Here is a 27959-nt window from a genome sequence, read left to right on the forward strand (position 1 = left end):
TACAGCATGATTGGCTAGCACGCATGTCAATTCAACGCGGACCCCGAATTCCCTTGCGTCCATTGGTTGACTATGTCTGTCCATCACAATGCACGGTTTCGATTGGGCCAAATCACTTTAAAACCCTCTTTCTGCATCGCCCTCAACAATAGGCTGATTTGCGTCTTCAATCACACTCTCTGAATCCCCCTTATTGGTTCTTCGTCTTGTCTGTCACACTATCATTTGCCGTGATTGGCTGCTCTGTCACATATGGGCGGTGCCTTTCCGGAAAATTCGTTTCCTCGTCTGTCATATTGCGAAGCAAAGGGAAGAGCCCAAACAGATAAATTACCCGGAGATACAAACGGATAAATACATCACTTTTCCACGGAGGAAACACCCCTTTCTTTTGAATTATAAATGATACCCATGCCTGATATCGCTCAGGTACCTTAATGCTAAAAATTAGCGTCCGTATTGTGTTTCTGTTTGTTTGTTTATTTAGCTAGCTGCTATCACGTCGCTATCTGACTGCAGCCAACTGCTCTCCAAACACACCGCCTTTGTGGCTATGAGTACGGATTTACTATCTGATTTGGACACTCGTTTCTTCGCTGATAACCTCCTGACAAGCGAAGATTGGGGTGAGTTATCATTTGAAATCCTTTTACAACGGTAAATACGCATGTATAATACGACACAAAGCTAGCCGGGTGCGATAACGTTCGTGTGGGAATGACCAGCAGCCGTCCAGACGAAGCTAGCTGCGGCGTTAAAACGGTTAAATTCACCCCCCCCCCACCTCTACAAAATCTCCATTGTGGACTTTTAAAGGGTTGTATTTGATAGAGAAGGTGTTGCATTATGTGCGAGATGCTCGTTGCACGCGGTTGCAGTGTGTGAAAGCGTGTGCTTCCTCAAGTCAGCAGACCCGGATATGTCAGTTTATCTTTAACATACACTGTGTGGGAAGCGTCATCACACATTAACACCACAGTCTATGATTAACACAAGCGCATGTCCCTTCTTCTCTTTCTTCCACTTTGTAATTACTCGCATTTTATTAGTCTTGTGTTGACCTGTTTCTTGTTAAAACTCTCTGTCAATACACGCGCAATTGAACATGGCTTCTAAGTGGTGTTATTCTGGTTTGTAGGGCTGCAACTAACGATTATTTTCATAGTCGATTAATCTGTCGATTATTTTCTCGATTAATCGATTAGTTGTTTGATCTATAAAAATGTCAAAACATGGTGAAAAATGTGGATCAGTGTTTCCCCAAAGCCTAAGAGGACGTCCTCAAATGTCTTGTTTTGTCCAAAACTCAGATGTTCAGTTTACTGTCACAAAGGATAGATAGATAGATAGATAGATAGATAGATAGATAGATAGATAGATAGATTTTTTTATTGATCCCAAAAAAATGGGAAATAACATGGTTGCAGCAGCAAAATTTCAGACACACAGCACACGTACAGAGTAAACATTAAATAATAGGAAAAGATATACATGAAATAATAATAGAATAATACACTAGCAATATTTAAAAATATATACAATTTGGAAATAAAATGTACAACTGTTTCGATAGATATAGATAAACTAAATAGATATAGATAAACTCAATAGATATAGATAAACTAAACTAGGAGAGAAGAAACTAGAAGATATTCACATTTAACAAGCTGGAATCAGAGAAATCTTATTTTTTTTTAAATAAAAAAATGACTCAAACGATTAATCGATTATCAAAATAGTTGCCGATTAATTTAATAGTTGACAACTACTCGATTAATCGATTCATCGTTGCACCTCTACTGGTTTGTATCTTAACATAAATGCACCTAACTGAAGGTAGTTTTCCCAATGTACTACTTGTTTTAATATGACTATACCAGGTTCATATTAATATATCCATGTGTATACGTTATAACCAGGGTTTTCCCTAGGTTCGTGGAAGAATTGGGTGCACATACAGTGCTAAGCATAAGTTTACATATCCATGCTAAAGTTGACTAAAAAGAGGAATGAAAAAAAACATCTTTTGAAAATAGATGTTAATACCTTAATTAAAAAAGTAGGAAAAATCCAACCTTTAAGGACACCAATTTTCTTTGTGAATGTATAATGTATCGTAAATAAATAAATGTTCTTCCTTAAAATACAGGGGGCATAAGTATACACACCTTTATGTTAAATTCCCATAGAGGAAGGCAGATTTTTATTTTTAAAGGCCAGTTATTTCATGGATCCAGGATACTATTCATCCTGATAAAGTTCCCTTGGCCTTTGGAATTAAAGTAGCCCCACATCATCACATACCCTTCACCATACCTAGAGATTGGCATGGTTTTATTTCAGTTAGCCTAATAGCTAGTTTGATTTGCATTGAGAGATAATTTTATGGAAAGTACCCCATGCCAAGGGAACTTTATCAGGATGCATAGTATCCTGGATCCATGAAATAACTGGCCTTTACAAATAAAAAATGATGAACCTCAAAATGAGCATAATATGAGCACTTTAACTTGCAAAAACGTGAGGTGCAAAAATAATCATTTTTTCTCGAATACGTTGCTTTTGTGATCGTTAGGAGTCAGTTGTGTGTGTGTGTGTGTGTGTGTGTGTGTGTGTGTGTGTGTGTGTGTGTGTGAGACACGCAGGGCTGCACAATATATCATCATAGATATATATCGCCATCGCAATATCAAACGGCGCAATAAACGCATCGCGAAAGACACAATTGTTATGTGTTGGCTGAAAGAAAATATCAGCAGGGAACACTTAAAAAAATGTAACTGTTCTTCTTTTCTTTAGTGCTGCCTTTTACGTAACTGTTCTTCTTTGAGAGAGAGAGAGAGAGAGAGAGAGATTTTCGTTACAACCAAGTACCAAAAACTGAGGAGGACACGCTGTTGGATGCTGTCCTCCTCTCCTACTTCAATGCCTACCTATTTTAAATATTGCTTGTGTAGTATTCTATTATTGTTTCCTATTATTTAATGTTTACTCTGTATGTGTGCTGTGTGTCTGATATTTTGCTGCTGCAACACCGTTATTTCCCATTTTTTTGGGATCAATAAAAATCTATCTATCTAACTCTTCTATATCTCTCTCTCCCCCTGACCCCTGTCTTTCACTGGTTGAAGCCTGAAAATATTGTAAACAAATTAATAACGTAATGATAGTGAGGCGCACCGCCACACATTAGTCTGTGTGTGGGAAACACTGGGATTTGTAGGCCGGGACGTCTCTGCGGCACCACACTACTTCGTTCCGAACGGTTTGACACATATTTAGCCTTTAACAAATGTTGCGCCCCACCCCGCGATTTGGCTAATGCACTTTTGCGATTTCGATAAAATTGCGATTCATTGTGCAGCCCTATCGTGTGGCCGCAGTCCCGTGTGCAACGGATGCAATTTCAGTCCCGATCCAGCGTGATCGGTCTGGGTAGAGTAAAGGCAAGGGGGTCCTGTCTTGCACCCGGCGCAGCGCAAAGCCCGACGCAAGTGTCAGTTTCCCGTCCAGCTCCCGCGTCATTTAAACAGCAAATGGGGCCTAATTTAAAGAAAAATCTTAGAAATGTGGCAACGTAGGGCTGTGGGACCATTGGGCTGACCCTGTTTTTAAACAGCAAATGCACCTGCGCCCATCTGGTCTTACAGGGAGGTGTGTTCAGGTGCATTCTGGGCGTGCTGGTCTTACAGGGAGGTGTGTTCAGGTGCATTCTGGGCGTGCTGGTCTTACAGGGAGGTGTGTTCAGGTGCATTCTGGGCGTATCGCTATCTTGAGGCAGCGGGAAGTGATGGCACCATTGACCAACAAAAACCTGGTCTAAAGTCAATAACGCAGCATTTCATTGTTATTTTTACTGCCGCTTCACCTCGTGGAGTTTTGTTCATGTTCTGCTTGTTTGACGGCTGTTTGGTAACTTGCTCGTGAACGCACATTCAGAGACCATTTCAATTGCTATTTTTATTCTCAGTTCTTATAATTTGGGCGCTGGGGATTTTGCTTCGGGGCTGGCTCGAACCTCTTCAGTGGGGGCGCCAAAAAATCCTCTATGCAGGAAAACCCCTGATTGGTTAATAATAATAATATTAACATCCTGTGTTGTCGCTCGGGACCCTCTGATGCGATCACCCCATTACGTCAAACCTCCAATACTGACCGTTGATTTGTGTCTATCCTACGGTCTACTCTATTCCCTTATAATGCCCATATTTAATGCTGGTCTCTAGACTTTACCCTTGCACTATTGGACTTATTTGCACTACCACTATGATGACACACACTCTGATAGAGCACCTTGGCATGCACACTGAACCACAGGGTCAGTCCCTGCCCGGTCACTGCAGGCCTCTCATGCTTATACATCCCTCAGTATATTCATGTGGATTTTTTTATTTTGTGTCTTTTCTCTTATCCGTGTTATTCATGTGGATTTGTCACTTTATCATCCTGTTTGTGATGTATGTGTATGTTGTGTGTGATGTCTTGAAGCTACTGGGACCTTGAATTTCCCACCCGGGCATCAATAAAGTATCTATCCATCTGTCTGTCGATCGATCTAAATCCTGTCTCTGTCCTCAGATGCCTGCCTGTACCAGTGTGAGAGCATGGAGGAGGGAGAGGACGCCGACTTCAGCCGGGGGTTGAAATACGAGCCATCGGTACGGAGACAAAAAAGACAGGAGGTGTCACTGCTCGCGGCTCTGGTTTCCGTCCCCGGGGACCCGAGAGTGAAACTGAAGCCACAAACACCCCGCCTTCACACAGTTTCACACGTTTGCTAAGTCGTAACTTTACATTTTTGAAGAGGGGGGAAACCCATTCCCCTCCCTGGTGGACAGTGGAGCAAGTAGTTGACATAGTTGTTCCACCGCGACCCAAGCGGAAGCAGCACTTTAAATGCTGTGTTAACAGAGATGGGCTCATACGTTTCTTGGAAACAAGTCATTCAGCGTGAAAAAAACCCCGGACCTATTAGACCAAATCAACCGATTAGTCCACTAAAATCATCCTTGTAAAGAAAGTGTCCATATTCGTCCTCTCTGCTCATCTTGTGGGTTTAATAATATTTTTAGGATTTATGGTTCATTTTTCCCAAAATGTTGAATTATTCCTTTAACTGTGTGATCAACACATTGGCATCGCTCATTCACATGTTGTCGCAGCAGCATTACCCAGTAGGTTCAGATGTTGGGTCAAGAGATAATCAGGCTAATTGTTTGTCAGTTGGCTCACATGCAAACACACACACACACACAGGTTTGTTTCACTATCTTTGTGGGGACCCCTCATTGACATAATGCATTCCCTAGCCCCTTACCCTAACCTTAACCATCACAACTAAATGCCTAACCTTAACCCTTACCCTCACCCTAACCATAACCTAATTCTAACCCTAATCCTAAAACCAAGTCTTAACCCTCAAACAGCACAAGTACTGGACTCCTGGTTTTTGGACCCCACAAATATAGTTAAACAAACACTCTCTCTCTCTCACACACACACACACACACACACACACACACACACACACACACACACACACACACACACACACACACACACACACACACACACACACACCTAATTTTCCACCTGACTTAGTCTCTTTTTTTCCACCCTCTCTCTTTCTTTCTCCCTCCCTCCCTCTCAGTTTGACAACGACCTCGTGCTCACCCTCGATCCTGACAACCCCACGTCGCCGTGGCGACACCTTGACGACAACCTTCTCACAGGTACAGAACAGCCGACCCGTGAGGCGCTCACGGGGGGGAACCTTAAACCGACCTCGGTCAGCGTTTTTGCTTTCACGCATCAAACGTTCTCTGAAACGCGAGACGCTTCCGCCTCGCTGCCGCCACGGCGGCCGGTCGAACCTGTGGAAAACTCTTTTAGTGAGATTATAAAGCAGAAGTAGTCCCCCCTCTAGTATTACATTTAATAGATTATATATAATAGATCTTGTCCAGAGATGGATCAGGTTTAATGTGTTTTTTTTCTTTTGGTCAACAAATCCCATGAAAATTGAGAGACGGAAGTCTGTGGCTCTCTGCTCCGAGACCGTTGGTTCCTACTGGAGACGTCAATCTTTAAAAACGCAAACGTATAGTTTCGTGTTTAAAAAAAGGTCTCCTCTCTCATTCCTAAATATGTCCTCATTGGTTTAAAATGACCTCTGCCAATGATCTGACTTATCCTCGTAAGCTAAGAATTTCTCATCTGTATTTACATTGGACGGGCAAGTCCAAGGAGGCTTCCATGAAGCACTAGCCTACCTGTCTAGGTAATCCACACAATCACATGACTGAAACCAGCTGAAACGGAGAAGGAGAACGGCGAGAGGCGCTCGTTACCGCCCCGGTAAATTAGAAAGCCTGCACTGCACTTTAGTTCGTAATGGAGGATCGTGCTTATGGCGAGCCACGGGAGAAGGAATCCTCGTCGCCGAAAAGGCGACGAAGCTCTATTGGAAGACATGTCGTCATAGCTGCTCGGTACATAACGGCTACCGTAGTTGCAACACGCATTTGAAAAAGCGAGGCGCTAGAGAGCACTGTTCGTTTGAACGCATAATACAATTTCAACGCTAGATGGGAGAAATTCCTACCCAGTGTACCTTTTTTTTTTAGGAGGAAACCTTTTGCTTTTTGTGCTGCTAAATTCATGCGTTTTTTATTTCGTGGAGAGCTTAAATAACTACACGATGAGAGCATAACCTAGTCTTCCCGTAGCCTTTTTTTTTTTTTTTTTTTAAGCATATAACAACCAGAATTGACCTTATATTGTTTGATTTAGTGTGTGTTTTTTCTCCACTTTAAAAAAAGATCCAGCTGAAAGTCAGACTGTTTATTAGAGGGTATTTATTTGATATTTTTTCAGGATATTTTCTCTGTGAGGTTGCTGCCCTGATTCAACCGGACACTTATTAATTCTGTACTCTCGGTGTTATTGTTATCATTCTGGGTTTTGGTGGCGCTTTATCCTCCAGATCACTGTGAAATTCTTCAGAAACGATGTCATTTAAGCATCCACATTTTAAAACTTAATCTTGATTATTCATAGTTTATTGCAGTATACATCTTTCGGTTTGAAGATCTTTATAAGTTGTTACGTGGCACTTTTTAGAAAGTGATAAATAAATCAAGTTATTGTTATGTTTAAGCCTCAGCAGTCTTTGTTTTGATGTCTCTGTCTGCGTGTCTTTGTGTTTTCTCTCTGAAGGAGAAGCGCCCGTGATCAAAAATGAAATGACCATCACTCAGCCGTTACCCGTGGAGATGTGTACGTCCTGCAGCTTCTTTTCAAATCTTAACAAAAACAAACTCTGCTGCTCATGTTGTCACTGGTTTATGGTTTTTTTGTGTTTGTGTGTCCAGTGTTCCAGGTGAAAGCAGAGCCTCCCTCTCCGGCGTCCTCGCTCGCGTCCGACTGCTCTGCGTCGTCTCCAGACCCACAGGTGTGTGTTTAACTCTGTCCAAGTAGACGTTCCACTGAATGTTTAGTTTATTAAGGACCCCCATTAGCTGACGACTTGACGACCAGCTAGTCTTCCTGGGGTCCAACACTACATTTAATCAAACAATACTGAAACATTTCATAACCTATACAAAAAAAAATAAAAAAAATCTATATATAAATAAAAATAAAATGCATGCAACAATATCTGCCAACAAAACTAAGAAACAAAAAATGACACATATAATTAAATAAAAACAATAACAAACCAAGCAAATAGAGAAATATCTTGAAAACAAATGTATTAAAGGAGAACTCCGGTCAATTTCAACACGTAGCTCTGTTTTAAATTTCGGAGTAGGGCTGGGCAATATATCTATTATATCGATATCGTGATATGAGACTAGATATCGTCTTAGATTTTGGATATCGTGATATGACATAAGTGTCTTTTCCTGGTTTTAAAGCCTGCGTTACAGTAAAGTGATGTACTTTTCTGAACCTACCAGACTGTTGTAACTGTTCTATCATTTGCCTTTTACCCACTTAGACATTATATCCACATTACTGATGATTATTTATCTAAAATCTAAGTGTGAAGATATTTTGTTAAAGCCCCAATTGTCAACCCTAGAATATCGCCGCAATATCGATATCAAGGTATTTGGTCAAGAATATCGTGATATTTGAATTGTAAACCATCGGTGTTGCCTACACCATGTTATCCTCCTGCTGGCGTTAGCACCCAGGAGACTGAAACTGGGCTTTAAAGTGAACTTTACAAATTTTAAACGTGCTTTTAGCCTCTTAACATGTTCGAGATGTCATTACAAGGGCCTACCATGTGAAGTGATTCCTTCCGAGTGAACACAGTGAATCTGACTGCAGGAGATGTGAAAGAAAAGCATAAGTTGTGCTAATTCAGCTCTGTTTAGTTCGTCTGTTGAGATGGCAAGACTTGGCAGGACGGTCTACAAACTACAACACCGAAAAGAGATAAAACAAAAATATTTTATTTATTATATTTTTATATTTTTATATATATATTTTTTATATATATTTTTATATTTTTATATATATATATTTTTATATATATTTTTATATTTATTTTTTTATATATATATATATATATATATATATATATATATATATATATATATTTTTATATCTATATACTTTTATATATATATTATATTTATTTTTATATATATATATATTTTTATATATATTTTTATATTTATTTTTATATATATATATATTTTTTTATATATATTTTTATATTTATTTTTATATATATATATTTTTTTATATTTATTTTTATATATATATATATATAATTTTTTTTTTTTTTTTTTTTTTTTTTATACTACCACTGGGTTTACCACTAACACCAACTTATAAACTCTAGTTTTACATTTCTTTTTTTTTTTTTTTGTTTATTCATGGTCATTAAACCCCATTTAAATTAAATAATACCTAATTTGAGTTTAAAAAAAAAAGCTGAAATTATGAATTATTTCGACAAATAGTTTAGTGGATAATCATGACTGTCCATCTTTCTGTCGACCAACAAGCAACTTCTTGTTTTTTTTCTGGGTCAAAAATTTGAAATTGACATTTAAAAAAAAAAATAATAATTTCAACGTTTTGGTCGTCTTTTTCAACACTTTTTTAGCTTTTCCCACTGATGTTTTTGTCACTTATTTCAACGTTTTTGACCCTTTTGTTTTGTTTCGCCTTTTTGAATTTTTTATTTTTGTCACTTTTTTTCCCCAGCGTTCTTTTATCAATCAACAACATTATCGCGTATCATATATTTTCCTCGTATCGTGCAGCCCTACTTGGAATAAATAAAAAATAAATAAATGAATAAAAAACATAATGACACATTCACTTTACGTTGGCAGCAGCATGACTCAGGTCTTTTTATTATTATTATATTATCATTTTCTGACTGCGTCTCGTCTCTCCCCTCCAGATCACAGTTAAAGGTGAAAACCCTCCGACTCCTCCGTACATGTACGGAGACGTGTTGTCCCCCCCGCTGGGCGCCATGGAGGTCACCGTGGCAACAACAGCCGTACCCCGACCACAGACCGAGCTTCAGACGCCGTTACCAGCGCAGATCCCGGCAGTCGTCAGTGGAATACAGACGCAGGCTGCGGGTAGGCTCGCACACACTAACTCTCTGAACGCTGGAGGCCGCAAACAGGCCGCGCGTGTCCAACTCGAGCCCCGCGGGCAAAATCCGGCCCCTCTGAAATTTGGATCCAGCCCGCCTATCAGTTTAGCTTTATAATACATTTTTGGCCCGCCTAGTTGTGCACCAAAACCAAAAAAGACGGGGAAATGTTTTCCAAATTGAAATCACGCGACACTTATAGCAGAATTTGGCAGATTTGCAGACTTTGGGACTCAGAAATTCCCCCAAAAGCAGAGAGTTCACATAGTCAAGCTGTGAAACAGGTTGTTGTGAGTCGGCTGTGTGGCAACCTGCTTTTGAAAAATTTAATTAAAAAATTGGCTGGATACTAACAATGATGGATTGGATGTAATAGAAGCAGAATCATGTTGCACTCAAAGCGTTTCTTTAGACAGATGGTCCATTCATGTAGCATGTTTTTATTGTGGCACTAAGAGGGAAAACAAGAGAGAGATCACTTAATAAAATATATGTGGTTTACAGATAATGTACATCAGTACTTGACCCGTACTTGTGTAAGAATCAAATAGTTGTACCGAGCTGTCTGGGCTGAAGGAAAAGCTCTCGATTTCCCAGTTAATCCTCCAGTCTTCACCTATTCAGGTATTCTGTATAGAGAAGCTCAGGGCAGACCCACAACACAATGGAGGGATTGTATATGTCCCATCTGGTGTGGGAACTCTGGTTTAGTCTTGTGAAGTTGATTGTGTTTTGCTGTTGAAAGAGCATTACAAAAAGGCTGTGCGGCAACCCTGTCCAAACACCGTGTCTACTTTCCTTTGTGTGCATGATTCAAGTTAGAAAAAAACTAATTTGTTTAAACCCAAATAACTCTAGTGGGTGGATGTGATGGAGTGCGTCATCATCCCCGAACTTGTATTTGCATTTCAAATGATTGACTTGTTGACAGCTGGAGTATCTGAAAGTGCTGCGGAGCAAAGCAGTTAACTGACTCAGTCAGTCGTCTAAAATATAATGACTGAAAATGTAAATAAATAAGTTGACATGCACACTTATATTCCACTATTATTCTGAATTAGGTACAGGTCATGTAAACAGCATATTCCGTTTGGATATCCCGGATAAGGCCTTTTTTTAGGGTATAGCATTTTCTGAGTGCTATACCGGATATGCCGGTATATTATTCTGGTTTCAGAAGCATTCTGAATCTGGGTTTTTACTAGCCTGGATGCCAGCCGAACTTAGCCCCGCCCTCAACATTTGAGGTTGGGAAGTTGGGTCTGGACTTGATCTGTTGTGGAGCAACTATGCTTGAACAAGCTGCCTGGACCAATCACATTGTCAGGGCGGGCTTTATACGACGATGGACAGATGATCCACAGTAACGTAATCAGCCACGACACCAAAGAGCGCTCGGGTTGAGTTTGTTTACAACAGAGATGGCTGCCGCTGGAGAATTGAGATGTGTATATTCAGGCTGTAGAGTCAGGCTAGGTTTTTACAGCAGTTTGTGGCCTCTTGCCTGTTTACGGCGTACGGTTTGCAGGGCTGTGGTAAAGATGGATGCTCAAAGGTAAAAGAGGAGAAACACGGCTACTTTTAAACATGAAAGACTTGGATATCAACAGGTTTTTGGATATTTGCACACATTGCTATGCTGATCTTATCAAGGAGCTGGTTGAAGGAATGAAAGCTGGACGCTTTGTTCATACACGCCAACTAGTCTGGTGGAAAACTTTGAAGAAACCCTAATTTTGCACGACTGCATGTAAACGGGAATATTAGCGGATTATTCCCTGTCATGAGCCATGTAAATGGCTAAGTCACAACGTTGTCTTTTTCGGAAGAAGGGCAAAAACTTGGAATTATACGTGCACGTAAACGAAGTCAACACGAAACATTTTTTTTTTTTTCCTCGCCTGTAGTTCTGCCGGGTTCGGCCACATTAAAGGCCAGCACCATCCTGAGCACCAAACCTGCCATCCAGCCCAGACCGGTGTGTGTCACCACCGTCCCCCAGACCCCCGCGCCGGCCAAGACCCTCATACTGCAGGGCCTCCCCTCCATGGACCAGAGCAGACCTGGTAAAGAGATTTATGTCTTTTTTTAATTACTGAATATGTGTTTTTTTGGGGATAACCCTGACTTCCTGTGATGTCTGATCTGTGTCCTCCTGTCTTTCCTCCTCCCCAGTGGTCTTGTCTCAGTCCGTGTGTCTCGGTTCGGCTCCGGCCATCGTCAAGATGGAGCCCGTCTCTCCCAGCATCCACCAGCACTGCACCAGCCCCACCGCTCCGCCCAGCAGCAAACCCATCGTCCCGGCGACGACGGCGTTACCCGGCAACAACTCCAACGATATCGACGTGAGTAGACTGGACGTACCAACACACGCCAGTCATCAAATCGCAGCCAAAGGTCTGGCTCCAATACCAAAATACGTGTGTTTCATTGAAGAATATGCACCAAAGGGCTTATAATGCGCCCCCTTACCCCCCCCGGAGTTCCAGGATGCCTTTGGGATCAGGATTATGTTATTTGATGCCACTGACACTCAACAAATTGAGCCAATATAGCCTAATAATGCTGTTTGATGTAACTTTAGACTACACCAAATACATAAAGGTCTGTCATCAGACATTTATTAGTTTCTGACTCTGGGAAAGTGGGGGAAAACAGTACTGTAGGAGCCAAACAAGCAGTTTTTGTTTATATTTTAAGAACAATAGTTATTATTTTAAGACTTTCCATATTTTGGTTAAAGTTCTGATCCACTGATTTTGATTGACAGCTAGGCCACTGATTGGCAAATCGACCGCACCATAGTAATTGTGGGTGTGGTGTAATTTAATAAAGGGAAGTTGGAAACACGAGTGCAAAGTTTTGGGAGTCCTAGCTTTAGTTGAGACCAAACTGTTTTTTTATTTTTTTTTTATTTAACCATCTAGTCATCCTGTTCATCTTATTATAGATAGATAGATAGATAGATATATATCTATATCTATCTATCTATCTATCTATCTATCTATCTATCTACCTCTCTCTCTCTCTCTCTCTCTATCTCTATCTCTCTCTATCTATCTATATATAATTTAAGGTTTTACCAAAAATACTGTAATCTCTAAACTATCTCTTCACACATTTTGGCTATTCTATAAGATATTTTATTGATAACTAATGTAATAACTAATGTAATCATTTTCATGTTTCACTTCCATTCACTGAGCCTCCCCTGAAACAGTTTGGAGCCCCCCTGGGGAGCCCCGCCTCCCACTTTGAAAACCCCTGGCTTAATGCATCAGTGTTGAATTAAGAAAACATGGAAATGAACCGACATTTTACCAAAGAAATGATACGTAAATCCTAGTAATGATAATGAATGTATATCTTACCTACGTTGAGTCTGCAGTCCCTAAAGCTGCAGCCAAGTGTAGCAACGTGTACGACATGAGATCATTTGTTCAGGAAGATCACAGTGTTTCCTCTATGGTGATTTTGTAGTGGCGGCCCACCACGGCAAAATTTCCACCGCCACGGTGTCAGAAATAGGGCTGTACAAAAAATGTAGTCGCGGTTGCCTTTTAAAATATCCTGCCGACATAATGCAAATAATGCTGCCGCTCACATTGCAATTTCAATTCAATTTTATTTATAGTATCAAATCATAACAAGAGTTATCTCGAGACCCTTTACAGATAGAGTAGGTCTAGACCACACTCTATAATTTACAAAGACCCAACAATTCTAGTAATTCCCCCAAGAGCAAGCATAGTGCGACAGTGGCGAGGAAGAACTCCCTTTTAGGAAGAAACCTCGGCCAGACCGTTGTCCCTCTGTCCTCCTAGTTTCTTGAAACTCTTCCCTCTGGGCTATTTCCAACCCTTCTTCATCCATCTCTTTCCAATCCCCCCCCCACCCTCCCCACCCTCCCCCGGTGCAGATGAAGGTGCTGAAGCGGCAGCAGAGGATGATAAAGAACCGGGAGTCGGCCTGCATGTCAAGGAAGAAGAAGAAGGAGTACCTGCAGAACCTGGAGGCTCAGCTCCGGGAGGCCCAGCAGGAGAACGAACGTCTTCGCCGAGAGAACCAGACGCTGAGGGAGAGACTGGCCGGGAGAGAGGTGAGGAAGAGGAGGGAGGATGTGACTCTTCATCTTCTCCTTCTTTAATAATTCATCTCGCTTTGCCCTCAACATGTTTTCATCTTTTTAATGAGAAAATGAAAGCTAGGGGAAGACAAATTAAGCCCCAAGCGAGGTGAAACTTTGGCTGTCTGTTATTCTCCTTTTCCACTGGCCAAAACCCCCCCCTACTTACACTAAAAACCCGCTAACATCTGGCTTCTGTCTGCAACAACTGTGATTGGTCCACTTAGTCAGATCAATTACAAAGACGCCTTTTAATGACAAAATTGAAGCTAGTGGAAGAGAAATTAACCTGGAGGGAAGGTGAAACTGTGACTGTGTTAGTGGAGTTAACTTTTCCATATCTATCTTAAAGGTCCCATGGCATGAAAATTTCACTTTATGAGGTTTTTATAACATTAATATGAGTTCCCCCAGCCTGCCTATGGTCCCCCAGTGGCTAGAAATGGTGATAGGTGTAAACCGAGCCCTGGGTATCCTGCTCTGCCTTTGAGAAATGCTCAGTCGAAGACGGGGCAGTCGGGACTCAGCCAGAAATGGCAAGCGGGATGAGCGTGACTAAGCCTCTCAAAATCTGGCGAAAATCTTTTAAACTGGCCTTTGTCGATCTGAAATGAAGACAGATTCAGCAACTGTATGGCCTATTTCTCGCTTAAAATGTTTTCAGAAACACGTTTCAGTGAACTATTTTAGTACAATATGAGATTGTATTCTGAACGAGCCGCCATTAATGGCCGGTTGAAAAATCCAAAATCCGGAAGCAGCAGCCAGACCCATGTGACGCGTTCGTCCAATCAGCTGCCGACAATACAGATTAGCGCCGCCTGCTTTTATGTCTCGTCGCTTTGGCGTGTTCCGAGGCATTTTTTTTGACCAACTCGGGGAGACTGATCGGTCCAACTGCCTTTTGCTGCCGACGGTCGGCCCTCTGGTCGGTCTGTAACGGCCTTAAGACACAAAAGGACCCACGTGGCAGCACAGACAACATCCCAGTAGCACGAGCCCAGGTCGCTACAGAGCCGCGCCTCATACCTCATCTCATACCTACTCAGTCTTTTGAAATGTGGAAAGAGAAGAGCCTTGATTAAAGGAAGACTCCTGCTGATTTCCCTGCAGAGTGACACACCTCACTGAGGGGGTTTAGAGTCATAGTACAGCTGCTGCTGCTGAATTCAGTTAACAACAACAGGTTGAAGAGGAGGAAATAACTCTGAGAAAAATAGCGAAGGGGAGGGACGGGAAGATCCGGACTGACCTGCCTGCAGAACACAAAAGCACTTGAAGAGAGAAATCTGTCAAAGCTGTAAAACCTGATGGTGGGAATGAGTGGGGAAGTTGGAGAGTATGAGCTACTTCTTCATAGTCAGTGTGTTTAGCTACAGAAGGTGGCGGTCGGCACGGCCCCAGTTTTGGAGAAGCAGGCCGGAGTACCAGTGTCAGTTTAAGTGGACGCTATATTTAGAACATTTCCAGCGCTTTACCTTGTCATCAGACAGCCCTTTACGACGGGGAACTGAAGCCGTTATCTCTGCTCTCTTCAAAGCCACCAGACTCCTTTGACGGAAACGGTCATTTGACCTCGCAGAACGCTGCTCTACCGCTGCCTCCATTAATCAGTTTGTCTGTGTTATTGTTTGACTTTGGTGTTAGTTCAGATTCAACAAAAGTCACACAATAACACAAACTTACTGACCGATGGAACATATTCTAAATATAGCGTACACTTAAACTGAATCCATTTAGCTGCTGCCCCCCGTAGAGAGAAGTTCAAACTATCCCTTTAACCCTCATGTTGTCCTCGGGTCAAATTTGACCCGTTGTTAAAAAAATTCTTTATCAGCAAAAGTGGGTTTCTTTCAACCAAATTTTCAGACAAATAATGCGGCTTGTTCCACACAACGCTCTTCACAAGTAAAATAAATGAGCAGCCCGCTACGTTCTTTAGATTTGGATGTTTTTATTTAATTTTATAGCATTCAAAGGAAGTTTTTTATGAAATAATGTTGAAAAAAGTTACAGAAATGTCCTCAAAAGCTTCAAAAACGTGGGGGGGGAACCCCACAAAAACGTCAAAATGCACATGAAAAAAATTTACGAAAACATCGTAAAAAAAGTGACAAAAACATCGGGAGGGAAAAGCAACAAAAGTTTTGAAAAAGATGACCAAAACGTTGAAAAAAAAGTTAAAATTTTGACCCAGAAAAACAAAAAGTTGCACGGTCGACGGGAAGACAACACGAGGGTTAAATAAACCTCAGTTTGTTTACTGAACAACCGCTAGGAAGAAAAATCCAGTTCAAGTCGCAGAGGAAGTGAGAAAAAGGGTCCTAAGTGTTTTCATGGTGTATTTTCTGCATGTACATGTACAGTATTTACGAACACGCAGCTTGAGTTTTCCCTTTTTTGTGTATTTTCAGGGCAGCGACTCGGCGAGTAACAAGAGAGCCGTGTGTGTCATGGCCGTTCTGCTGTTCATGACGTTCAGCTTCGGACCCGTCAGGTATCCTGCACACTTTCTTATTAAACATCTTAACCCTCGCATTGTCCTCGGGTCCAAATTTGTCAAATTTGACCCGTTTTTAAAGTTTGTTCTATCAGAAATATGGGTTTCTTAGAACCAAATTACCCAAAATAACATGGATGCATGCACATTTGTATGGAAGCCATACAACATTCTTCGCAGGTACAATTGATGATTACTTTCAATTAATATATAAAAATATCCTGACTGACTGTCTGTGATTCACTCAGCATCTTCTGATCTGAACTATTAGTCAAAACAATTCATAATTTCTTGCTTTTGTTAACTCAAAAAATAGGTATAATGTCATATAAATTAGGTTTATTGACCATGAATTTTAAAAAGCGTTGAGAAAAGTGCCAAAAAGAAATCCATTTTCTAATTTTGACCTGGATGGGAAGACAACACGAGGGTTAAAACCCAATTTTTTTTTTTGTTTTTTGTGGTATATTTATCCAAAGATCTTTTATACTAAAGATAAGCGCATTTCAAGCAGCGCCAATGGTGTGATACGCTACACACTTCCTGTCTCCTAAAGGGTCATGGCCTCCGTTTTTGGAAATAAATTGGAAAAATCCAACCTTTAAGGACACCAATTTTCTTTGTGATCGAATAATGTATCGTAAATAAATAAATGTTCCTCCTTAAAATACAGGGGGCATAAGTAAGTACACCCCTATGTTACATTCCCATAGAGGCAGGCAGATTTTTATTTTTAAAGGCCAGTTATTTCATGGATCCAGGATACTATGCATCCTGATAAAGTTCCCTTGGTCCCCACATCATCATATACCCTTCACCATACCTAGAGATTGGCATGGGGTACTTTCCATAAAATCATCTCTCAGTGCAAATCAAACCAGCTATTAGGCTAACTGAAATAAAACCATGCCAATCTCTAGGTATGGTGAAGGGTATGTGGTGATGTGGGGCTATTTTAATTCCAAAGGCCAAAGGAACTTTATCAGGATGCATAGTATCCTGGATCCATGAAATAACTAATAAATAAAAATCTGCCTGCCTCTATGGGAATTTAACATAGGGGTGTACTCACTTTTGTTGCCAGCGGTTTAGACATTAATGGCTGTGTGTTGAGTTATTTTGAGGGGACAGCACATTTACACTGTTATACAAGCTGTACTCTTCATACTTTACATTGTAGCAAAGTATAATTTAATAATAATAAGGTTGGATTTTTCCAAATTTTTTCAATTAAGGCATTAAGATCAATTTCAAAAAGATGATTTTTTTTTTGGGTTGTTGTTTGTATTTGTTAATGCGTCCGTATTGTCTACATGTGTATGCACTAAAAGGATCTTCCAGGAGTTCCCGAAAATCCTGGCATTACATTACAGTCTCATTTTTTTTTTTTTTTAAAAGCCGTCCAATGCCACGATGATTTTTAAAATCGAATCATCACAATGTGACTTTCTTGAAATCAACGAATTTACGAAAAGTTAATTTGAGGAGAGAAAAGACCTGCAGCGGGTAATTACAACAGCCCAGAGAACCATTGCTGCCCCTCTCCCAAGCCTGGAGGACATATACTCCAGTAGGCTGCAGAGAAGACCCTACACACACCCTGGCCACATCCTGTTTGACACCCTACCCTCAGGCAGGCTCTTAGGGTCATGAGGGCGCAGACAAACCGCATGAGAAATAGCTTTTTTTCCCAGGGCCATAAATAAGCTGCTGAAAGGCTAAGCTGGACTTGAACCAGAGCTCTCTGACTCGTTCTCTCCCGCAGCATCATGGACAGGAAGCTGTCGGGCCTACAGGACGGTGTGGTGTCGTATACGGGACGACGGCTGCTGGAGTTCGAACAACAACAACAACAACAACAACATAAGCAGCAGCAGGCAGCAGCTCAGCCTCGGAGCAGAGTGGAGGACAGAACGGAGACGGAGGAGGACGCGGGAGACGAGGCTGCGGAGGCCTTTCAGTTCAGGTGAGAAGAATCGGACAACGCAAAGGTTCAGTTTTCACTCCGGCGACATTCAGTTCATCCAAGTTTCACAGCGTTGTTTTAAGAAAAAGCTCACACACGCAAATTAATTTCACATCATATTTGCTAGCATCTGTCTGCGTGATATTCACTTCCCTCAGCAGAACTTCTCTCGCTTTGCCAGACCTTCCTCCACAGCGCTGCGGAGGAGGGTCTGGCTAGTCCACACAGCATTCTGGGATGGGAGAACAACGTGCTCTGGTTTATTGGCATTTCTTTATACCAATCGCAATCGTCTTGGGGCGGCGCTAAGTGTTGCGCGGAGCCACGGTGCCGCTGCAAAAATAGCCTCGGGGAAGGAACATGTTTTGGTGGAACATGTGTACGTTCAAAAGTAGTTTTAGTCGTGCAACAGAAAACTCAGATTGGACAGATAGTCTAGCTAGCTGTCTGGATTTACCCTGCAGAGATCTGAGGAGCAGTTAACCATAGTCCGTCTGCCTTGTGTGGGCCGCTGCTCCCTAAACGTTGAGCTCCGAACGCAAAGCGCAATAAAATAAATTCAAATGGGCTTGTTTTCATTTCCTGAACAACGACGGTTTTGGACAGACAAGGTTCTCGCTCGACAGCAACAATATGTAACTTTTCCGCATTAAAATGTGCACAAAGGACTAGGTTTTAAAATACGCCCGGGACGTCTCATCTCTTGCACTTGTCTCGGAAGGTTTGGCGCGCAGAACAAAGTGTCCGTCCTCTGCCGCTGAACCTTCCAACACAACGCCGTTAGTCGAAGGAACCGGCGAACGCGTCTCAGAAGAGCAATCAGCAGTGAAAGGTTGCCGTCTGCTCAGCGTAGAGCTCGGTGACTGATTTATAATCCCCAGATGACATGAAGCGGAACGTTCCCTCGCCGTGCTGTTTTCGTAGGGGAAAAAAAAAACCAGCCTCTCAAACAAGTTTTACTGCACAGACTTATTCACTCGGCAGATAATCATCTACTCTACAACCGTTAAGAGAGAAATGCTGACAAACTTGATTTCTAACAGAACGGGTTCTCCGACATCTTTAACCGCCTCCACGTGTGGAACACCGTGCGGTTTTCTGCTGGAATTGAAAGCATTACATCCTCCAAAGGCGGCGTGTACTTTACTGTATATTTCCTTGCAGATAATAAATACTCTACTCATCCCAAAGCCCACCTACACATGATCCGCGGCAAAACCCCAGAGACAAAAATGATTTGCGCTGGTTAGGGGGTACATGGCTTAAAAAAAACTGTTCAAAGGGGGAACATTATTGAAAAAAGCTTGAGAACCAGTGGTTTAGGTAACAGACGCTCCACTGTTCTGCTACAGACGTTCATGGACTCACAGCTGTGACTACGTTAACATGCACGTACTATTCCGGTTTTTGCCCTTATTTCTAAAAAAAGACGATATTCCGACTAGGATGTTTACATGGCTAATGAAAGTGAATAGTCCACTAAATTTCCCGTTTACACGCAGCCGTGCGAAATGGGATTTTTTCAGAGTTTTCGGTGGCGGACTTGTTGGATCCTCTTTCATTCCTTCAACCAGCTTCTTGGAAAAAGGTCGGCGTTGCGATGTTGATACCTGTTAATATCCAAGTCTTTCGCAGTGTTTAAAAGGTAGCTGTGTTTCTCCTTCTTTTTCTTTTGGCCATGCATCTCTACCGCAGCCTTGCAAACTGTTGGCTGGTTGGTTTGTGTACAGTAGCCAACAAGTAGTAAACTGTCCCAAAACTGCGGTTAAAAAACCCCGATTGAGACGCGTATTCTGAATGCGCTGTACACATGTCCAAAGAATGCTTCTAAAACATGAATAATACCAGAATATCCCACACGTCTTAATCAGAAAATGCTAAATTCGGATAAAGGAATATATCATTCGGAATATCCAACCAGAATATGCTGTTCACATGACCTGTATCAAATTGGGATTATTGTCATATTTGGAATAATAGTGGAATACTAGTGTGCATGTAAACATACTCAATGCATCGCTGAATGAATATAGGGGAAACCCGGTGGATATTTCAAAAAAAGATTGTTTTGGCCTGTGTGTGTCTGTGTGTCTGTGTGTGTGTCTGTGTGTAGGAACCTGAGCGATGTGTTCAGTGACATGAAGGATCTGGTGCTGCAGGACATCGACCGATACTTCAGCTCCTCGGACTGCAGACAGTTCAACCGCTCCGAGTCTCTCAGGTCAGTCCAACACCCCAGCTGTTAAAATACAACTTTCATCAACTTCTCTGATCCTTCTTCATCTCATTCTCCTTCAAATCCTGCTTCTTTTTTACATTAACAAAGACTTTATATGAAAACGTATTTTAACACACTTCTAACTTGCAGTCTGTACAGGACAGGTGATTGATTTTTGATTTTAGCACATACTTTTCAGACGACAATACATTTCAGAGACGTTACGTTAACCCTCCTGTTGTCTTCCCGTCGACCATTAACTTGTTGTCCTCCCGGGTCTAAATTGAAAATGATTTTTATTTTGTGCTTTTTTCCAAAATTTTAGTATGCTTTTGACGCTGTTTTAAACAATTTTTTCACTTTTTCAACACTTTTTTTTTATATTCATGGTCAGCAAACCTAATTTAAATGACATTATACCTAATTTTTGAGTTTAAAAAAGCTGAAATTATGAATTATTTTGACTCCTAGTTAAAATCAGAGGATGTTAAGTGGATCACAGACGGGTATATGTTAAAGGTTAGTCAGGACACTGTTTTAAAACCCTTTTACGCATTTTTTTGAAATGCTATAAAATTGAATCAAACACCCAAAATTCACTGGTAGTAATTAGTAATTTTACCTGCGAAGAACGTTGTCTGGGTTCCAGACCACGCACATGTGCATCCAAGTTATGTTTGGGCAATTTAGATGAAAGAAACTCATATTTCTGATATAAAAAAACTTTGAAAATAGGTCAAATTGGACCCGAGGACAACAGGAGGGTTAAAAAAGGACTTGCAAAGGTAACTCAGAAAACCCCCCCCGAGGGGGCTCGGCATGTCGGGTTCCCTACAATTATCAAACAATACATAAACGAAACGACAACATACAGCCTATGAAATGAAAAAGCGACCGAAGAAAGGAAGAAGAAAACAAAGAGTGAAGAAAGAGAGAAAAGGGAAAAAAAAGAATCCGTTAGTTGAGTTTACACATTAAAAAGTCAATCATAAGCCTGCAGTGCTGAACGTTTGCCCCACCCAGCCCTCATGAAGGAGGGACAGAACGTCTTCCGGGTTCAAGCGAGGAGTCCGGGAGCTGTCGAATAAGATCACGTCGTTGCCTTTGTCTCAGTTTAGTGTTTCTGGCTCTCCCCACATGTACTTCAGGCTGGCAGATGAGCTGAGGGGTTGGGTCCACCGACACCAGATCGACAGGAAGAAGTCTGGAGGAAAACCAAAAATCGCCAAGAAGGCCAAAATCGCCCAGGTTCAGTAGACCTCCTCTTCTTCCTGTTAAAGCTGACGCTGCTTTTTTTCCTCTTTTTTTTCATAAGCCTGTTTTTATGTTTTTTATAGGGCTGTCAAACGATTACATTTTCTTAATCGCGATTAATCGCTGAATTTCTATGGTTAATCGCGATTAATCGCTGAATTTCTATAGTTAATCGCGATTAATCGCCTGTTTTATCACATGATTGAAATTCTATTATTTTGCATTTCAGAACAGTTTTTAAGTCCATATTAACAATGGAAAGCCATTCTTACCAGTGGATCTGGATTGGGAATCAAATAAATGCAAAGAAAGTTACTTTATGAACTTGATTTTAAGATTTGTATTTGTTTATTATATATTTAATCTAGTCACACATTGGAATTTAACAACAACTTTGAATGCACCACGAGGCTGTAAATTACCAGTTTCATTGAACGCACCGTCTGTGTTTTTCCGACAACAGCAGCTGCAGACTGTTACATCCCGGTGTTGAATTCTCTACAGTGAAATACAGACACACTTTACACCGTTCAGCGTTAGCTGTCAGCATTGTAACCCTGTTTAATCCAGCTACTAGCTAGCGGTAGGCTAACGTTAGCTGCTGTCGAGTATAGTGTTAACTAGCGTCACGTGCAGCAATGTTTCTATTTCCTGTTAACGTCTGTTTCAGAGCATCAGAGAGAAGTGCAGAGATATCAGTGGCACCAGGATGAGGCACCGAAATCCGCGTTGCTATTCCTGCAGCAGCAGGATGTGCTACGAGGAAGTACGGCAAAATAGCAGCCTGTTAGGCACGACGCAAAGCCGAGTGAAGTGAAAATAAATTAATAAATGGCGGCATGCGATTAATACGATTTAAGAAATAAATAAATAAAAAAAATAAAAATTAACGCATTATGCTCGACCCTTAATCGCATCGCAATTAACGCGTCAATGCTGACAGCCCTAGTTTTTATAAACCAGTTTTTTTTATTCCATTAGTTTCTTGTTTTTATAGTTACTTTATAAGTCAAACTGCCTTTGCGTATGTTGTGAGAAACCTTAATGTCGGAGGTTTTTGTGTCGTATGTTCCAAATGGGCAGAATGCAGTTGCTGTTGATTTAGCGTCCCTTAAAAAAGAAACGCGGATTGTTAAAGTTCACGTTAACCGTGTTTCCGTGTCACTTTGTTGTTGCAGAAAGCTCAGCTGAGGAAGACGAACTTCTCCAGATATCTGCCGATTCAGGCTCACCGCTCCTTAGAAAGGTACAGCACGCAGTTCCTTACACACTCCTGTAATGAGTTACAGGAGTTTCAGTCCGAGTGTCAAGAGAAATGCAAAGCTCAGTGAAACCGAAACCACAAATCTACACTGAAACTAATCTGGCTGGTTTCTGTCAGCTGTGTGGAGAGAAGAAAACTGGGGAACACTGTCGTTGAAGGTATCTACATAAGAGTGACATGACAGTGTCATGTGTTCATGACACATGAACCCTAACCCTAACCCTAATCATAACTTTTCATGACAAAAACTTTTTTTTTTACCTTTATTTATCCAGGTAAGTCGATTTGAGAATAATTTCTTATTTGCAACGACGACCTGATCACATTCACACAGTTCCACATTCATACCTGGAAGCTGCCCAGTACGACCACAGTCTGATCTGCTGGCCACTGAGCAGCTCCACTGGAGCGGTTGGCGGTTAAAGGCCTTGCTCAAGGGCACCTCAGTGGTGGTAACGAGGGAGGGACGCTTTTCCTGACCCAGATTTTATTTTGCCGGTCTGGGGATTGAACCGGCGACCTCCCGGTCCCAAGCCCCCAAGCTTCCTTAACCCTTAGGCCACCACTGCCCTATTTACGACACGTTCATGACAGTATCATGTCACTCTTATGTAGCTACCTTCAAGTAAAGTGTACCCGAAAACTGGAAACGGGACAAATATATTTATTTAGTTTCTTTAACATGTTAAAAAAATAAGAAAATGTACATTGAGTACAGGCACGAAAACCAACACAAACAAAATCCTCAGTAAATACTGTATATCTTTCAGAATTCCAGTATCTGATTCAACAGGGTCCTAAAAATATGAAAAAAAATGAGTCTTAAATGTAATATTCTAAAAACGCATACATTTTTTCTTGTCCTTTCGTAGGATTAAATAAACCGCAACCTCGTAAATAAATATTTTGCGTGTTTTTAAATGTGCTTTTATAGCATACAAACACACTTCACAAAAAGGTTTCATTAAATTCAGGTAACGTTGCTTCTTTTTCTTGGCTTTAAATCCACGCTGATTTCCGTTATATGGCCGTGAAGTTGGCATTCAATTTCATCCTCGCTGGTATTAAAAGGGTCTAAAAGAACTCTCTTAAATTTAACTTGGAGAATCCCGCGGGTAACCTGTTGAAGGATGTCCATGTTCAAAAAATAGTAGGAAGGTCCTGCTGGTCCTACTCCCTACAAATGTATATAATTATTGATAATTACTTGGTAACTATGGAAACGAGAACCACAGCTGACAGTTGGATAAATTAGTAAAACTTAATATTGGCGTTGAACTTGTTGTCGTTGTTCCTGTCTGCAGTCAGCTGCAGGTGCTTCCTGGTCCTGAGGTCACCTACAGCGACTTCATGGACGCCATCGACCGCCGAGAGGACACGTTCTACGTCGTCTCCTTCAGACGGGTACGACACACACACACACACACACACACACACACACACACACACACACACACACACACCAGGCGTTAAGGCCAATTCATGCTTCTGCATTAAAGGTGCCGTAGGTAGGATTGCGAAGATCCAGGACATCGACAACTTCCGAGTCCCTCCCCCCCTTTCCACTAAAGCTCAAAACAGTCTCCTAAGCCCCTCCCACAAGGGAGAATACGTGTGCATGAGCAGTGATGGACACGCAGTGAGACACCCCCTTCTCTCACTGTGACTCTAGTCGCTACTCGCGCCATAGCCACTTATGTAGGCTACGCCTACGTGCAATAATCCTGCTGTCCAATCAGCATCTTGACATGCCACACCTGTGAGGTGGATGGATTATCTCGGCAAAGGAGAAGTGCTCACTAACACAGATTTAGGAAGATTGTGAACAATATTTGAGAGAAATAGGCCTTTTGTGTACGTAGAAAAAGTCTTAAATCTTTGAGTTCAGCGCTTGAAAAATGCGGGCAAAAACAAAAGTGCTGCGTTTATAATTTTCTTCAGTATATGAGCCGTTAGGGGGATTTTATTTAAATATGTGCAACAGTCAGTGGATGGAACATACATAGTTCATTTTTGTCTACAGGATCACCTCTTGTTACCGGCCATCAGCCACAATAAGACCAGCCGGCCCAAAATGTCTCTGGTGATGCCGGCCATGTCCGTGAACGGTGAGTAGAGCCAACTGCAAACTGCAAATATTCAAACTGATGGTCAGAATGTAAATAAATGGTTAGATTATCCAGGAGACGCTTCTGTGTGTCCGTGTTGTGGCCGAGATGTGATTTAAAAGAAATCAACGTTAAGATTTTTTCTAAATCGCCACCAAAAAAAACTAACCTCTGCGGAGTTTGCCATAGGGGAGACACGCGAAGAAACGCAGCGGGCATGAGGCAAACAGTTGGGACCGAGTCAACTTTTGGAGAAACCCAACCCCACGTCGCGCTGCAGTGACTTGTTGGTGTGTTTTGAGGCGGTGTGAGAGTCCCGTACAGGAAACAGGAAACACCACTGCCTCTATTGCTGCCACAAGCTCAAACAACCAAACTACTGCAGTTGTGCATACCTGCAAACTAGTCGCTTTTCGGCGAAAATTGCCGTTTTGAATGGAAAAATGTCATCAACGTGAATTGTGTAGACCCGAAGACTTTTTAATTTGATTAATTTGGGGGGTCCGAGACCCAGTGCTAATACGGCACTGGTGCCTTAACGACCGTTATCTACCGGACCGAATAGCAACGCGGATTTCGGTGCCTAACAGGACGTCCCCCACATGGGCCGTGTCAGTGGCACAACCCTGCGACAAATCGCCTGATCCCTGTTTTTAGTCTGAATGATCCCAAACGCTGAAAGCTATGTTGTACTTGTTTAAGTCTATTTATGTTAAATTTGTCTCCTTTTCTTTCTTCCTCTCTTCCTCCTTACCCCCTCCTCTTCCTGCCCTCTCAACCCCATCACTCCCTCCTTCACTCCCTCCCTCCTCACCCGTCCTCTCTCCTTCCCTCCTGTCCACCCTCATTTTCTCCCTCCCTCCTTCCCTCCCGTCCTCCCTCCTCACCCGTCCTCCCTCCTTCTCTCCCTCCCTCCTCACCCGTCCTCCCTCCTTCCCTCCTGTCCTCCCTCATTTTCTCCCTCCCATCCTCCCTCCCTCCTCACCCGTCCTCCCTCCTGTCGTCCCTCCCTCCTTCCCTCCCGTCCTCCCTCCCTCCTCACCCGTCCTCCCTCCTTCCCTCCTATCCTCCCTCATTATCTCCGTCCCGTCCCTCCTCACCCGTCCTCCCTCCTTCCCTCCTGCCCTCCCTCATTTTCTCCCTCTCGTCCTCCCTCCCTCCTCACCCGTCTTCCCTCCTTTCCTCCCTTCCTCCCTCCTTTCCTCTCTCCCTCCTGTCCTCTCTCATTTTCTCCCTCCCCTCCTCCCTCCCTCCCTCCTCACCTGTCTTCCCTCTTTTTCTCCTGTCCTCCCTCCCTCATTTCCTCCCTCCCTCCCTCCTCACCTGTCCTCCCTCCTGTCCTCCCTCATTTTCTCCCTCCCTCCCTCCCTCCCTCCCTCCCTCCTCACCTGTCTTCCCTCCTTTCCCTCCCTCCCTCAGAGAGTCTCTATAACTCCTCTCAGGGTTACGAGATGATGATGCAGGTCGACTGCGAGGTCATGGACACCCGCATCGTCCCCATCAAGTCCTCGGCCGTCCCGCCGTCTCTCCGCGACCCGCCTCCCCCGCCCCCCTCCTCCCACCACAACCACCATCACCACGGGAACCACACCTCGCTGCGAGGGCGCCACCACCACCATCACCCCTCGCCCTCCTCTCCGTCTTCTTCTTCCTCTTCGGGTCAACCTTTGCCCGCCCGCCAACGGACAGCGGAATATTTAATCAGCCAATCAGAAGGGGTCTGATGAGGCAAGAAGGGAAACGGGAAGATTAGTTTGATGGTTAAAGGAAACATTCAAACCTTGGGACAGACATCTTTTTAAAAAAACATATCTTCATCATCCCGCCGACAGGTAACAAATACACATCTTTTCTGTCTGGAAAAGTTTTCCGGAAACCCGAAAATTCAAGAAAAACTCCACAAGCACTCATAAAAGGATTTGAATTAGTAATTCAAGTTGTTACCGTCACTAAACTCAACCTCCTCGTTCCGATTCTGGGGTTGAAAACTTAAAAAAAAAGCTTCTATAGAAGATAATGTCCTAATATATAAGAATATAACGTTGGATGCGGAGCCGGCAGCACAGCGCACTAAGAAATAATACTGCGTTTTAATATTTAATTGTGAAAAGTGTACAGTTTGAATGAAAGCGTGGAGGACCGGAAGCTGTCACAGCGGTTTCCGTCGGTGCTCAAGTGATTTTTTTCGTCCTCTCGGAGCACGGTTTGTTGGTTTGTTTGAGTTTTTAAGCTCCGTGACAATCTGTCACCGCCCGTCTCGGCGCTCAGCATGTGGAAACTGGTTCGGCCTGACAGGTGGCGCTGCGGAGCTGCACCGTTTTTTAAAGCATAGACTGTGTAAGTGAAGCCAGAACATCTGGTGGCCGATGGGACAAAAAAAAAATCTACACGTCAAATACATTTCTCCCAAAGATGATTTCTGTCATTTCCATGATCTCGCTGATGTTTGTTCAAGTGTTCATTTGTCTGATCAGTTTGGTTTTTATTAGTATTTGATGCTATAAAAACACGGGGGAAACTTCGTGACTGACAGCTGGGATTGACTCGTGATTGGTCGGGCCCGGGTATATGGGCGGGACTTTGATACTGCGGCTCCAGCGCCCAATCACTACACCGCACAGATTCTGGTTCCAAAATTACAAGATGGCAAGCGCATGTATCCGGGATGTTTTGGCTCCACTTTTGTACAGCGGGAGGAAATGGGAGACGCGTCCAGGCATGGGCCGGTTACCGGTTTCAAGGTATACTGTGGTTTCAAAAAGTCAAGGTTTTAAAACCCCTAAAATTTCCTAAAAAGTCGACAAGGACATAAAGTGCAGTTTAGAAATCCATCTCTCTGCCAGTGTGCAGTATGTTAAAAAATCAAATACATTGTGTTCAATGGAAAAA

The 27959-nt window shown here is 42.4% G+C and overlaps 1 protein-coding gene across 1 annotated transcript; it reads left to right on the forward strand.

Moving 5' to 3' along the window:
- The first annotated feature begins 327 nt into the window (after positions 1-327).
- On the forward strand, positions 328-27792 carry atf6b (activating transcription factor 6 beta). Its single transcript, XM_031302247.2, has 17 exons — positions 328-626; positions 4579-4658; positions 5651-5732; positions 7219-7278; positions 7374-7453; positions 9431-9617; positions 11542-11700; positions 11810-11979; positions 13554-13733; positions 16175-16257; positions 18026-18226; positions 20340-20447; positions 21593-21692; positions 22877-22944; positions 24267-24366; positions 24986-25070; positions 26490-27792. Exons 1-17 carry the CDS (start codon positions 554-556, stop codon positions 26792-26794), a joined length of 2121 nt encoding a protein of 706 aa, XP_031158107.2. The 5' UTR covers positions 328-553; the 3' UTR covers positions 26795-27792.
- The last annotated feature ends 167 nt before the right edge of the window (positions 27793-27959 follow it).

Source organism: Sander lucioperca, chromosome 16, assembly GCF_008315115.2.
Source record: "Sander lucioperca isolate FBNREF2018 chromosome 16, SLUC_FBN_1.2, whole genome shotgun sequence".
In the NCBI taxonomy this organism is placed as follows: domain Eukaryota; kingdom Metazoa; phylum Chordata; class Actinopteri; order Perciformes; family Percidae; genus Sander; species Sander lucioperca.